This window comes from Saccostrea echinata, unplaced genomic scaffold (genome assembly GCF_033153115.1).
Source record: "Saccostrea echinata isolate AGI-Se365-2 ecotype Australia unplaced genomic scaffold, CSIRO_AGI_Sech_v1 ptg000046l, whole genome shotgun sequence".
In the NCBI taxonomy this organism is placed as follows: domain Eukaryota; kingdom Metazoa; phylum Mollusca; class Bivalvia; order Ostreida; family Ostreidae; genus Saccostrea; species Saccostrea echinata.
This window is the reverse complement of record NW_026889795.1, coordinates 2,451,570-2,466,864: the sequence shown is the minus strand read 5'-3', so window position 1 is coordinate 2,466,864 and position 15,295 is coordinate 2,451,570. Positions and strand designations below refer to the sequence as shown.

Below are 15,295 nucleotides of genomic sequence, written 5' to 3'. Positions count from 1 at the left end.
ACATATGAAAAATTCCCTTATTGGCCTTTATGGACATTATTAATCATTTTCGTGCAATTGGATATGTAGGGTTTCCAAAACTCAATCAATATAAAAAGAAAATACATTCATTTATTCCCTCTTTCAAACCAATTACCTTGTGCTCATGTGTATGAGGCACTTTGGGGAAAAATACTAAGTCCATTTTGATTTCTCATCTTCAGGTTTCTTAAGAATTCCAAAAAGATTTGATGGAATCTTTCATCAACCTTTAATTGGCATTGGCACCATGATAAGAATGTCACTAAATAATCAATAATCATTGTACATCATCAAAATATATCATAAAACATCATATTATACACTGCGCCTAACAGTAATTAGCTGATATTTCCCTTGTTAAAGCATGTATACCTTGTGGACTCTAAATAACTGCCAAGTAGCATGAAAATCTGATAGATATGAAATAAATATAATGATTTTATAGTACTAAAGTCTTTGATTTTTCCATAATGATAAGCATTGATCATCAATTTGCTATATTCGGTCACAAATAGAGATATGAAATATTCCCTAATTGGCCTTCATGGACATTATAAATCATTTTCATGCAATTGGATTTGTAGGGATTGCCACACTCAATCAATATAAGAAGAAAATACATTCATTTATTCCCTCTTTCAAACCAATTACCTTGTGCTCATGTGTATGAAGGACTTTGGGTGAAAAATACTAAGTCCATTTTGATTTCTCATTTTCAGGTTTCTTAAGAATTCCAAAGAAATTTGATGAAATCTTTCATAAATCTTTACTAGGATTGACACCATGATAAGAATGTCACTAAATAATCAATAATCATTGTACATCATCAAAATATATCATAAAACATCATATTATACACTGCGCCTAACAGTAATTAGCTGATATTTCCCTTGTTAAAGCATGTATACCTTGTGGACTCTAAATAACTGCCAAGTAGCATGAAAATCTGATAGATATGAAATAAATATGATGATTTTATAGTACTAAAGTCTTTGATTTTTCCATAATGATAAGCATTGATCATCAATTTGCTATATTCGGTCACAAATAGAGATATGAAATATTCCCTAATTGGCCTTCATGGACATTATAAATCATTTTCATGCAATTGGATTTGTAGGGATTGCCACACTCAATCAATATAAGAAGAAAATACATTCATTTATTCCCTCTTTCAAACCAATTACCTTGTGCTCATGTGTATGAAGGACTTTGGGTGAAAAATACTAAGTCCATTTTGATTTCTCATTTTCAGGTTTCTTACGATCATCAAAGAGATTTGATGAAATCTTTCATAAACCTTTAATTGGCATTTGCACCATGATAAGAATGTCACTAAATAATCAAAAATCATTGCACATCATCAAAATATTTCATAAAACATCATATTATACACTGCGACTAAAAGTAAATAGCTGATATTTCCCTTGTTAAAGCATGTATACCTTGTGGACTCTAAATAAACTGCCAAGTAGCATGAAAATCTGATAGATATGAAATGAATATGATGATTTCATTGGCACCATGATAAGAATGTCACTAAATAATCAATTATCATTGTACATCATCAAAATATATCATAAAACATCATATTATACACTGCGACTAAAAGTAAATAGCTGATATTTCCCTTTTTAAAGCATGTATACCTTGTGGACTCTAAATAACTGCCAAGTAGCATGAAAATCTGATTGATATGAAATGAATATAATGATATAAAAGTACTAGAGTCCCTGATTCTTCCATAATGAAAAGCATTTATCATCAATGTTCTCATATTCTGTCAGAAACAGACATATGAAATATTCCCTAATTGGCCTTCATGGACATCAAGAAACAAAATACTTTCATTATTTCCCTCTCTCAAACCAATTAGCTTGTGCTCCTGTGTATGAGGGACTTTGGGTGAAAAAACTAAGTCCATTTTGATTTCTCATTTTCAATTTATTTTCGAGACTATATTTTTTTTCTTCAGTTTGCATTTCTAGTTATTTTTAAGCAGCCTTTTAATGACTCAGCACTCTATCTCAAAGGATGGGGAACCAAATGGGTGATTGATTAATTTATTTCGGATCATATATATATATTACAATTATTTTTACATATAAGTTCTACATATGTCAGTGTTTATAATTTGAACTATTGTTACACAATTTTAGTAATTCTAATAAGAACCTTTTTTCTCGGTTCCCCTTTAAAGGCCATTTGCTGAATTTGCACATGCGTACTTTTTTCTACATGTGTCCTCTCTGACTTTGGAAGAGAACTAAAAGCACGCCATTTTCGAAACGAGAATTTTTGGACGATTTTTTCGATTTGTTTTTAGCATATAACCTTCATATAAGCTTTTTATAAAAATTTTAGAAAATCATATACTCTATTTAGCTTTGCTTGAATTAATATATTTTATTCCGCTTCATTTTATATGCTTTTTTTTTTGGCTTTGCTTTGTGATTCTTGGATAGAACTTTGTTTTCTTTCGTTGGATATTTTCAGTGTGGTATTCACTCAAGGAATTTTATAAGGTAATTCTCTAATTCATTTTCTATTTCTCTCTTTCTTTCTCTCTTTCGCAAAACATACCGATTGACAATAATAACACATTAAAAATTTCATTATTTTAGATGGCTGGGAACAGAAGGAGGGCTCAACAAGATGTAAGTTTTAATCTCCTTTGCTTTGTTCAAAAGAGAAGCTAGTGATTTGATTGATTATTGTGGTTATACTTAATTGATTTTAACTCAGTTTCTATTCCAACTAGGTAATTCCATTTGACGTTGCGAGAGTTGATGCACTCAGCTTTATTCTCCGAAAAGAAGACAAACCAGGGTGTGCTGAGAAAGATGTAGACCCAATTATAGGTGAGAGAGAGAGAGAGAGAGAGAGAGAGAGAGAGAGAGAGAGAGAGAGAGAGAGAGAGGATTCATTTTAATTAAGGTCAGGCTGCCACACATATTTCTACTCCGAAAAATTAGTAGTTTTACTTAAAAAACAAGTACAGTTAAGCATATTTTGTGTTTTCAACTTTAGTACATATTTGTGTTTTCGTAGATAAACAAAGATTTTGATTTATTACAACAAAAAATATATGCTAGCATGATCTTCAATTATTTTTTTTAATTACCAATTAATTGAGGATTTTGAATTGGTAGCAGTGAATTATAGAGGCATTAAACAAGTATCGGTAAATCTTTTTTAAAAAAATCTTACCTATAAATCAAACAACTATATCTAACATTATATAAAAGTGACAATGAATAGTATATCGCTGTTAATATTCCATGATTTGTATTTAGAAAAAAGAAATTTAAAAAACTTTCATGAAAAAATGAGATTGATCTAATGTACATATTCTTCGAATGATTATTGTTAAAAGACTTGATTTTCATTTTATTATTTTTTTTCACTGTTTTGTAAATATTCTTTGAATCAATATGACAAAAAAAGTTACTCGTGTACATGATTGCCATGCGATTTCGATTTCCACTCTAACGTTCAACGTAGTCAGTAACCTTTGTTAAACGTGAAATAGGTCAGCTAATCTGAGTGTTTGGCTCAACACGTCTATGTGTCACATAAATTCTGAAGAAAAAAAATCTGAAGTTCGGATTTTCCACTTTGTACAAGCAGATGATAAAAAGCATCTGTTCATTAACCAAGACTTGCTTTCGATTTATGGAGAAATTGTTTTTAGAATGAAAGGTTAATTGCACTTATCATACAATAACTGCCTATGCATGTGTCAAAATAGTAATAAAGACTGTATTTGTTGAGAAATAAACATCTTTTCGTACTTGGGAGCATCAGCAAAGCTGTAACCTTTCAGCCTTTGAAATGATTGCATGTGGTTCTTTTTATTGATAGATCGATTGATTTTTATTTATCCAAATTTTTTTATCCACAAATAAAAGTGAATGGGATTGGGCAACAAGCAAAGCCTATTTTACCCTCTCCCTATAGATCGATCGATGAGTTTTCTGATGGCCAGTTAAGCTTGATTACTATTCGTTACTGTTATATTTCTATATCGCATTGTCTATATTTATCATCCTTAAGAACACTTATTACATTTAACAGTCAAAGATATTTTAAATAAAGCAAATGAATTTATCAAAAACAGATAAAGGCTAGAGAAAGAATTTCAAGATTACCCAGTTTTTACAGTGTATTTCTTTATTTTTTTTTAAATGTATGGAAAATGAAATATATGATAAAAGTTAAATGAATCAGTCATTGTTTTATAAGACGTTAGGATCTCATGAGGAAAGATAAAAAACACAGGTCTGTGTAGTACAAAGTCTATTCTGAAAGTATATTAGTCTAATATCAATCGCTTTTTTAACTTTTGTTTAATTCTACCAGGTTGAGCTATCTATTCTCATTCATTAGAAATAACAAGACTTTCAGTTATATTTGTTTTCACCTGTAAGTTATAAAAATATTATTTTTACATTTATGTGTGTTTACAAAAAAAATTGTCTGCTTAGTTCCTCTAAATTTAAATTAACAAAAACGCAGTCGTTGTTCGGATTTTTTTTGCGAAATGTTTACATTTGCTTTGCAACCGTCTCTGTTAATTTCGAATCTGACTTAATTAATATGCAGAATGCTTGCACGCAAGGAAATATAATTGTTTTCGGAAGGCAATATAAATGTTTCCGGTGTTATATAAAGATATCCGGAATGACACAGCAGTTTCCCAGGGCAAATTGATGAAAATATCACATTTGTGACACAACGAGAAAAATTCATATGACCTAATTACACCTATATATAAGGAGTTCAAAAATATTTTTGGGCCAAACATTATTAAAAGCACCAAAAGGGTTTTTTTATGACTCAGGAAAAACACTTTTCTATCATCTCTGTATAACACTGATAGATATAAACTCAGTATGTGGATATCGCATTACATTACCAACATTTGATTTATCCGGCTTACTCCAGATCATTTGTTTGATATTTTTAACTTTTTATCTCAACATAATTGTCATCTGTGATTAATTCTTCTTTCATTTTTTTTAATACTAATATAATATGATTAATATCGCACCCATCTAACGTGGTCTGTTGCTTGACATGCTTATAAATGCATATTGCAAGGGAGTGAATGTTTTCATCATTGTCTAAAAAATTGTTGTCTATTCAAACGCACGCGTGGTGGGTGTGTCACACATTTAGTCTCACACAACTGTAAGCTTTCCTTAAAAGCTTGTCTGATGTGAAAAAAAGACTCGAAAATTTAAATATTTTAACCCAGCATCATCAACATGAATTATCTGAGGACTGGAAATAATCTTTTAAATTTAATAATCGAAATGATTATAATGGCAGTTGTTGCGTTAGATTCCAGACCGTTAATCTCATGGTTACGCTATGGAATATTCTGAAATGCCACCTTTCTAAATTGATTTATGCAAAATTTTCTGTGTTTCAAGAATGGAAAAAAAACTTATTATCTCCTCCTTTATCATATTCAATGGAAATCCATTGCCTTTTTTCATTCTACGACTCCGGTCGTATTTTGAAGTGATAATACAAAGCTCGGCAGTAATAAAATAGTAAAGTTATAAGAAAGTAATGTTAAAAGTATGTAAATAAAATATTTTTGATAATGAATAATGGAATTGTAAATCCAATGTCCTTTTTAGAAAATTTCTAGCTTTGTTACTTGTTTTGACCCCCCCCCCCCCGGATAGATATTGTTCATCTAAAGATAAAAACGTTTGAGGAGTTTACACAACTGCGATATGACTGACACAGGTGACTTGATGGCTCAAACTTCCACTCTTTATATATTTAGCTTCAGCTGAAAGTTAGTCTTTAATAAGGATTAATTCTCCTTCATTAATAACAAGGAAAATTTTTGATTTCTCCAACTCTCTATTTGTCAAAGGTCTTAATCTCTCAAAATCAAATTACAGTCCCTAATTGAATTGTCTGACTAAATTTGCCTTTGATATCTCAAAGTGGCTATGTGTACGGAGACTTGACATAGCTGAAATAGTGTATATGATCAACAAGTGTGCAAGAATGAAAAAATAAATGACATTAAGGGAAGTTATCAGTTCAACTTTTAATATATATCTTTATTTATTGAAACAAATATAAAGAAAATAATGCAGCCCTCATTTTTGCAAAGAAGTTGAAATAGTTTCCACCCAAACTCTGTGAAAATTGAAATAGTTTCCACCTAAACTCTGTGATCTGACGACATTGCCTGAGATCCACAATTCGTAGTCCACGACAATGACGGGCTAGTTCCATTATACCTAGTTCTGTATTTCCAAGACATCCATCAATGTTGACAATTTTTAGTTGGGAACATCCATGAGCAAGAGCATGGATTTCTTCGTAATAAACAGTTGACTCAATTTAGTCTCCAATACTTAGTTTTTGGATATTCTGTAAGCCAACAAAATGTGTTTACCAATGTTCAGTAAAAGTACTGATTTCTGATCTTGTAAAAATATCCCTTTTCTTTTCAAACAATCTTTTCAGAAGAGGGCACAGCTAGTTGATGATCTGGTTTATGTCCTCTGATATGTTTGTACAGTTTAAAAGGATCAACTTCTTTTACTCCGTACCCACTTTTGCAGCAAAAAGAGTGATTACATAATCTTGTTATTAAAATTAAAAAGATTTAATAATTAAGGTTTCAAATAAAAATTAGTTACCTCTTAATTTCTTGGTGTCTTTTGAATAATAAATATACATGAACAAATTAGAAAGAAAAATAAATAGATCTAATAATTAAATTTTAAAAATTAGAGCTCCGATGGGAACAATTCCTGCAATGTTACAATGTGTTGAATCTCATTTGGTTGGTGTCTTCCTGTAAAAAATAAGCACTTTAGATAAAAATCAAAAAAAATCGGCCAATATAAATATGAATAAGTATGTATACCCCCTTTTCACAGCATCGTGTACATATGTCTATCTCTCCCATTCATTGTTATTTTTTTGGGGACGTTGTAGGGATTGTAAATCTTTATTCTGGTACTAATTAAAACATAATGGCATTAATCAAAAATGCGTGCAGTAGCAAATTACACTACTACTTAAATCAAAGCATGCCTCTTTTTGATGATTTTTATATTGCTATAAACGTGTATAAAGATTTTGTTAAAAAAATTAAAAATGAAATAATAAATTATGAAATAAATGACAGTCTGTGTAGTCATGGTGATAAAGAAATCAATCAAAATTAGTGGTTTCTTACATGGCTGGTATCTCAGGAGTATATAAGTATACATGAAGAAATTGTAAAGCAAAAATTAAATAGATAAAATATAAATAATTTTTTAAAAAGTAGATCCGTCATAGGGATTTCCTGCAATGTTAGACTGGATTTAATTGTATTTGATTGGTGTCTAGTTCTGTTATTCCAAGACATCCTTCAAGGTTTACAATTTTTAGTTGGGTGCATCCGTGAGCAAGAGCCTGGATTTCTTCGTCATTAACAGATGACTCACCCAAGTCCCCAATACTTTGTTTCTGGATATTCTATAAGCCGAAAAATATGTTTACAAATGTTTTCCAATGTTCAGTAAAAGTACTGATTTCCGCTCAATATTTTTCTATAAAAATGTTCCTTTTCTTTTCCAACAAATCTTTTCAGAAGAGTACACAGCTAGTTTAAGATCTGGTTTATGTGTTTTTATAATCTTGTGGTTCTATGTCAAAGTTAAAAGATTAAATAACTCAGGGGAAGGCAATATTGCATTTGGTAGTATTTCTTCTAAATCTTGCATCTTATTTCAAGGTCAAGATAAAATTCTTCAAGTGAAGTCAATGTTAAATTTGGCAGTGTGTCTTCTTATCTTCACATCTTAATTCATGCATTTTCAAGGACTTCAAATTCTGACATCTTTCAAAAATTGTTTCAAATTAAAATTACGTACCTCTTAATTTGATTGGTGTCTTTGAAATAATAAATATACATGAATAAAATATAAAGAAAAAAATAAATAGATATAATAACTAAATTTTAAAAATTAGAGCTCCGATGGGAACAATTCCTGCAATGGTACACTGTGTTGAATCTCATTTGGTTGGTGTCTTCCAGTAAAAAAGCGCTTGAGATAAAAGTCAAAATATCGGTCAATATAAATATGAATAATTATGTATACCCCCTTTCACAGAATCGTGTACATGGTTGGTATCTTTGGAGTATATAAGTATACATGAACAAAGTGTAAAGAAAAAAATAAACAGATGAAACATAAATAATTTTTTTCAAAAGTAGATCCCTCATAGGGATTTCCTGCAATGTTAGACTGGATTTGATTTTATTTGATTGGTGTCTACTTTTATTCCAAGATATCTATCAGAGTTGACAATTTTTAGTTGGGTACATCCGTGAGCAAGAGTCTGGATTCCTCCGTCATTAACAGATGACTCACTCCAGTCTCCATTACTTAGTTTCTGGATATACTGTAAGGTGACAAATATGTTTACAAATCTGTTTTCCAATGTTCAGTAAAAGTACTGATCTCTGCTTTTATAAAAGTATTCCTTTTCTTTTCCGAGAAAAATCCTTTCAGAAGAGGGCACAGCTAGTTGATGATCTGGTTTATGTCCTCTGAAATGTTTGTACGTACAGTTGAAAAGGATCAACTTCTTTAACTCCATACCCACATTTGCAGCAGTAACCTTAAATTCTGACATCTTTCAAAAATTGTTTCAAATAAAAATTACGTAGCTCTTAATTTGATTGGTGTCTTTTAAATAATAAATATACGAGTACATGAACAAAATAAAAAGAAAAAATTGGATAGATATAATTTTAAAAATAAATTCTCTGATGGGAACAATTCCTGCAATGTTACACTGTGTTGAATCTCATTTGGTTGGTGTCTTCTAATAAAAAAAAACCTTTCGGTAAAAATCAAAATATCGGTCAAAATAAGTATGTATACCCCCACAATAAGTATGTATACCCCCTTTTCACAGCTTCGTGTACATATATCTTTCACTTCCATTCATCGTTATTTTCTTTGGACGTTGTATGGATTGGACATCTTCATTCTTGTACTAATGAAAAAATCCCGGTATTAATCAAAAATGCGTGCAGTAATGCAGTAAAAAAATTAAACAAATACTTAAATCAAAGCATGCCCCTTTTTGGTTATTTTTATATTGCTATACAAAGATTATGTTAAAAAAATTGAAAATAAAATAATAAATAATGAAATAAATGAAAGCTTGTGTAGACGTAGGGATAAAGAAATCAATAAGAATTAGTGTTTCTTATTTGGTTAGTATCTTTTAAATAATAAGTATACATGAGTGAAATGTAAAGAAAAAATAAATAGATAATATAATTAAACTTAAAAAAAAAAAATAGATCCCTGATGGGCACATTTCCTGCAATGTAAGACTGGATTTAATGTTATTTGATTAGTGTCTTTAACTTTAAATATATATCTTATTTTATTTATTGATTTAAAAAATAATGCAGCCCTCCTTTTTTGCAAAGAAATTTCAATAGTTTCTTCTATGTATGCTATCTACCTTAATTAGGTTTGCACAGCATTGTGTACACACACACGTCCATAGGACTTTTGCGAGAAGCACAAATTTTTACAGTTGACGGCTTACTGTGACATTTAAATCTGTGTAATGTACAGAATTGATAATAGATAAGAAAAAGCATTAATCGTGGTCATAGTTATGATTTTAGGGACATTAATAATATTTACCAATGCAAGACATGATTGGAGGTAGAATAAAATTACTTAAAATATCTTATTCATGAGAGATAGTATCTCTTTTATTTTCATTTTTTAAAGGAATGAAAGAAGTAAAAACATTTGGAAGGAAAACTTGACAGGGACTGGTCAAGGTTGGAAGGGGGTTGATGGTAGGATTGTTGCAGTTTATTTGTTTGTTTAAATGTTGTTTAACGTCCCTCTCGAGAATTTTTCACTCATACGGAGACGCCACCACTTGCCGGTGGAGAGCTGCAAATTGTGTCCTATGCTCGGCACTTACAGCCATTGAGCAGTGAGGGATCTTTTTCGTGCCAGCACCTACTGCGACACGGGACCTCGGTTTATACGGTCTCATCTGAAGGACTGGTCTCCACGTCCCACAGTGGGATTCGAACCTGCGATGTAAGGATCAACTCCTTACTTCGCGACTCTAGAGCAGACGCTCTAACCACTGCGCCACGCGGGCGACTTGTTGCAGTTTGTTTCCTTCCTAAACAACCTAATATGCGCTTTGAAATGGCCCATTAATTGTTAAGCTAAATATTTAAACCGCAAAAGAGCTTCCGTATATTTTCCTGGTGTAAAAGTAAGCCATCGATTGTATAAGTCAGCGCTTCTTGCAAAAGTCCATTAGTGTTACATGTATTCATGGTCATCTTTTTAGGCCGTTGTAGCGATGATGAATCGTCATTCTTGAATTAATGAAAAAAAAATCTTGTATTACTGAAATTTCGAAAAATGAGAAATAGTTCCAGCAGCGGGAATTTTATATTATTTTAATTTATTCAATTCTTAAGGTGATTTTTACGATATAAAAATTGTGCTTAAATGAATACTTTCTTAAGTCAATAGTGCAAAACCTGTCATTAAAAAGAGGAGAAAACTTGCTATACCCAGCCTTGACCAACTTCAACCAAAAGCCATTACCTTTGATTGTTTATTACTCCCAATTCCTCTTTCACTATATGAAAGTCGTGAGTTTCATGGCACTTCATAGTAAGATGTTTTAGTTTTGGTAATTTTTATGCTGGAATATATTTTTCAGGGTTGCTCAAGTCAGAGAATGTTTTCTATCAGTCGTATCTCCTGTTCCTTGTGAATGTTTTAGAAGTTTCATGAAATTTGACAATGAAGCATCAGAATAGACGAAACAGAGCTTTTAGATGAAAGCAGTTTATGTCCTCTCTTTATAAAACACAAATGAGCCATTAAATCCCAAAGTATCAACATTCTCAAAATAAAATGTGCCGAAGATTAAATCTCAGAAGTAATTAAATTTAAAAATATATATATGAAAAGCGTGGGGAGACAAAATGCGTATAAAGATTCGTCAGCAATGAGCCTTCTTCTTGGATAGAATGAGATAAACTAATTGGTGCAGTACCTTACTTTCCTCATCGAGTACGTTAGGCATGTCTGATGGCCTACACAATTCCTCAAACACTTTCTTCCCCTCTCCACGTATTAGCAGAGGACAGGAAATCACATATGTATGTAGCTGGATCAGCATTCTATGATGTAGCATCCAGAACACAATCCTCATCTTCTGATCCTTAACAACAAGAAACCTATCATGCAGCGTATATTCCGTTCTTCTCAAACTTTTATGATTTATTAAGTATTTTTGGATTTAAGGCACTGTAACTCATACCCAGAAAATAAATTACATTTGAAATTATATCTTATGCATACCCATGTTGGGGAGAAGTTTATTTAACAACTTTTTTTTTGAGATATCAGTGTTGGAGATAATGAACTCAGTTGTGGTGAAATAATTTTCAGTCAAGTTTGTTTCCTCGGATGTACTTTGGTTCGATGATGCGAATGGAATTTCTGGAAATCTTTTTTCTTTGCTCAAAGCAAGTCCCTTTAGAGAGTGACAACCGCAAATTGGAATCTCTTGAACCTTCGACAGTTCATCACTAGTCAACTGAGCCCAAACTCTGTGATGTTACGACATTGCCTGAGATCCACAAAGCGTAGTCAACGACAATGAGGAGCTAGTTCCATAATACCAAGTTTTGTTATTCCAAAAACATCCATCAGAGTTGACAATTTTTAGTTGGGTACATCCATGAGCAAGAGCCTGGATTCCTCCGTCATTAACAGATGACTCACTCCAGTCTGCAATACTTAGTTTCTGGATATTCTGTAAGCCGACAAATATGTTTACAAATGTGTTTTCCAATGTTCAGTAAAGGTACTGATTTCTGATCTTATGAAAATATTCCTTCCTTTTCTTTTCCAACAAATCTTTTCAGAAGAGGGCACAGCTAGTTGATGATCTGGTTTATGTCCTCTGAAAAGTTTGGACAGTTTAAAAGGATCAACTTCTTTAACTCCATACCCACATTGCAGCAGTAAGAATATTTTTATAATCTTGTGGTTCTATGTAAAAGTTAAAAAGATTTAATAATTCAGTTGAAGGCAATGATGCATTTCGTAGTACAGTAAAATCTGTCAAATCGACATGCACTGGGAGACGAATTTTGTGTTGTAATAGACAGGGTGTCGGATTGTACAGTGTAAAAAAACATGAAAATTAGAAAAATGGGAAAGAAATTATATTTCGAAATTCAAAGTGTGACGGATTGCACAGGTGTCGGATTAAACAGTTTTAATTGTATTTCTTTTAATCCTTGCATCTTATTTCAAGGTCAAGATTAAATTCTTCAAGTGAAGTCAATGTTGAATTTGGCAGTGTGTCTTCTTATCCTCACATCTTAATTCGTGCATTTTCAAGGACCTCAAATTATGACATCTTTCAAAAATTGTTTCAAATAAAAATTAGTTACCTCTTAATTTCTTGGTGTCTTTTAAATAACAAATATACATGAACAAATTAGAAAGAAAAATAAATAGATCTAATAATTAAATTTTAAAAATTAGAGCTCCGATGGGAACAATTCCTGCAATGTTACACTGTTGAATCTCATTTGGTTGGTGTCTTCCTGTAAAAAATAAGCACTTTAGATAAAAGTCAAAAAAATCGGTCAATATAAATATAAATAAGTATGTATACCCCCTTTTCACAGCATCGTGTACATATGTCTATCTCTCCCATTCATTGTTATTTTTTTGGGGACGTTGTAGGGATTGTAAATCTTTATTCTGGTATTAATTAAAACATCCTGGCATTAATCAAAAATGCGTGCAGTAGCAAATTACACTACTACTTAAATCAAAGCATGTCCCTTTTTGATGATTTTTATATTGCTATAAACGTGTATAAAGATTTTGTTAAAAAAATTAAAAATGAAATAATAAATTATGAAATAAATGACAGTCTGTGTAGTCATGGTGATAAAGAAATCAATCAAAATTAGTGGTTTCTTACATGGCTGGTATCTCAGGAGTATATAAGTATACATGAAGAAATTGTAAAGCAAAAATTAAATAGATAAAATATAAATAATTTTTTAAAAAGTAGATCCGTCATAGGGATTTCCTGCAATGTTAGACTGGATTTAATTGTATTTGATTGGTGTCTAGTTCTGTTATTCCAAGACATCCTTCAAGGTTTACAATTTTTAGTTGGGTGCATCCGTGAGCAAGAGCCTGGATTTCAGATGACTCACCCAAGTCCCCAATTCTTTGTTTCTGGATATTCTATAAGCCGAAAAATATGTTTACAAATGTTTTCCAATGTTCAGTAAAAGTACTGATTTCCGCTCAATATTTTTCTATAAAAATGTTCCTTTTCTTTTCCAACAAATCTTTTCAGAAGAGTGCACAGCTAGTTTAAGATCTGGTTTATGTGTTTTTATAATCTTGTGGTTCTATGTCAAAGTTAAAAGATTAAATAACTCAGGGGAAGGCAATATTGCATTTGGTAGTATTTCTTCTAAATCTTGCATCTTATTTCAAGGTCAAGATAAAATTCTTCAAGTGAAGTCAATGTTAAATTTGGCAGTGTGTCTTCTTATCTTCACATCTTAATTCATGCATTTTCAAGGACTTCAAATTCTGACATCTTTCAAAAATTGTTTCAAATTAAAATTACGTACCTCTTAATTTGATTGGTGTCTTTGAAATAATAAATATACATGAATAAAATATAAAGAAAAAAATAAATAGATATAATAACTAAATTTTAAAAATTAGAGCTCCGATGGGAACAATTCCTGCAATGGTACACTGTGTTGAATCTCATTTGGTTGGTGTCTTCCAGTAAAAAAGCGCTTGAGATAAAAGTCAAAATATCGGTCAATATAAATATGAATAAGTATGTATACCCCCTTTCACAGAATCGTGTACATGGTTGGTATCTTTGGAGTATATAAGTATACATGAACAAAGTGTAAAGAAAAAAATAAACAGATGAAACATAAATAATTTTTTTCAAAAGTAGATCCCTCATAGGGATTTCCTGCAATGTTAGACTGGATTTGATTTTATTTGATTGGTGTCTAGTTCTGTTATTCCAAGATATCTATCAGAGTTGACAACTTTTAGTTGGGTACATCCGTGAGCAAGAGTCTGGATTCCTCCGTCATTAACAGATGACTCACTCCAGTCTCCATTACTTAGTTTCTGGATATACTGTAAGGTGACAAATATGTTTACAAATATGTTTTCCAATGTTCAGTAAAAGTACTGATCTCTGCTTTTATAAAAGTATTCCTTTTCTTTTCCGAGAAAAATCCTTTCAGAAGAGGGCACAGCTAGTTGATGATCTGGTTTATGTCCTCTGAAATGTTTGTACGTACAGTTGAAAAGGATCAACTTCTTTAACTCCATACCCACATTTGCAGCAGTAACCTTAAATTCTGACATCTTTCAAAAATTGTTTCAAATAAAAATTACGTAGCTCTTAATTTGATTGGTGTCTTTTAAATAATAAATATACGAGTACATGAACAAAATAAAAAGAAAAAATTGGATAGATATAATTTTAAAAATAAATTCTCTGATGGGAACAATTCCTGCAATGTTACACTGTGTTGAATCTCATTTGGTTGGTGTCTTCTAATAAAAAAAAACCTTTCGGTAAAAATCAAAATATCGGTCAAAATAAGTATGTATACCCCCACAATAAGTATGTATACCCCCTTTTCACAGCTTCGTGTACATATATCTTTCACTTCCATTCATCGTTATTTTCTTTGGACGTTGTATGGATTGGACATCTTCATTCTTGTACTAATGAAAAAATCCCGGTATTAATCAAAAATGCGTGCAGTAATGCAGTAAAAAAATTAAACAAATACTTAAATCAAAGCATGCCCCTTTTTGGTTATTTTTATATTGCTATACAAAGATTATGTTAAAAAAATTGAAAATAAAATAATAAATAATGAAATAAATGAAAGCTTGTGTAGACGTAGGGATAAAGAAATCAATAAGAATTAGTGTTTCTTATTTGGTTAGTATCTTTTAAATAATAAGTATACATGAGTGAAATGTAAAGAAAAAATAAATAGATAATATAATTAAACTTAAAAAAAAAAATAGATCCCTGATGGGCACATTTCCTGCAATGTAAGACTGGATTTAATGTTATTTGATTAGTGTCTTTAACTTTAAATATATATCTTATTTTATTTATTGATTTAAAA

General features: G+C 31.1%; 1 protein-coding gene across 1 annotated transcript in view; it reads left to right on the top strand.

Moving 5' to 3' along the window:
• The first annotated feature begins 2,645 nt into the window (after window positions 1–2,645).
• Window positions 2,646–15,295, top strand: part of LOC133201942 (uncharacterized) — an 80,565-nt gene continuing 67,915 nt past the window's right edge. The window contains exons 1-2 of the mRNA XM_061337730.1: window positions 2,646–2,678; window positions 2,783–2,882. Coding sequence (XP_061193714.1) covers window positions 2,646–2,678; window positions 2,783–2,882 — 133 coding nt within the window. The remainder of the gene's footprint in view (window positions 2,679–2,782; window positions 2,883–15,295) is intronic.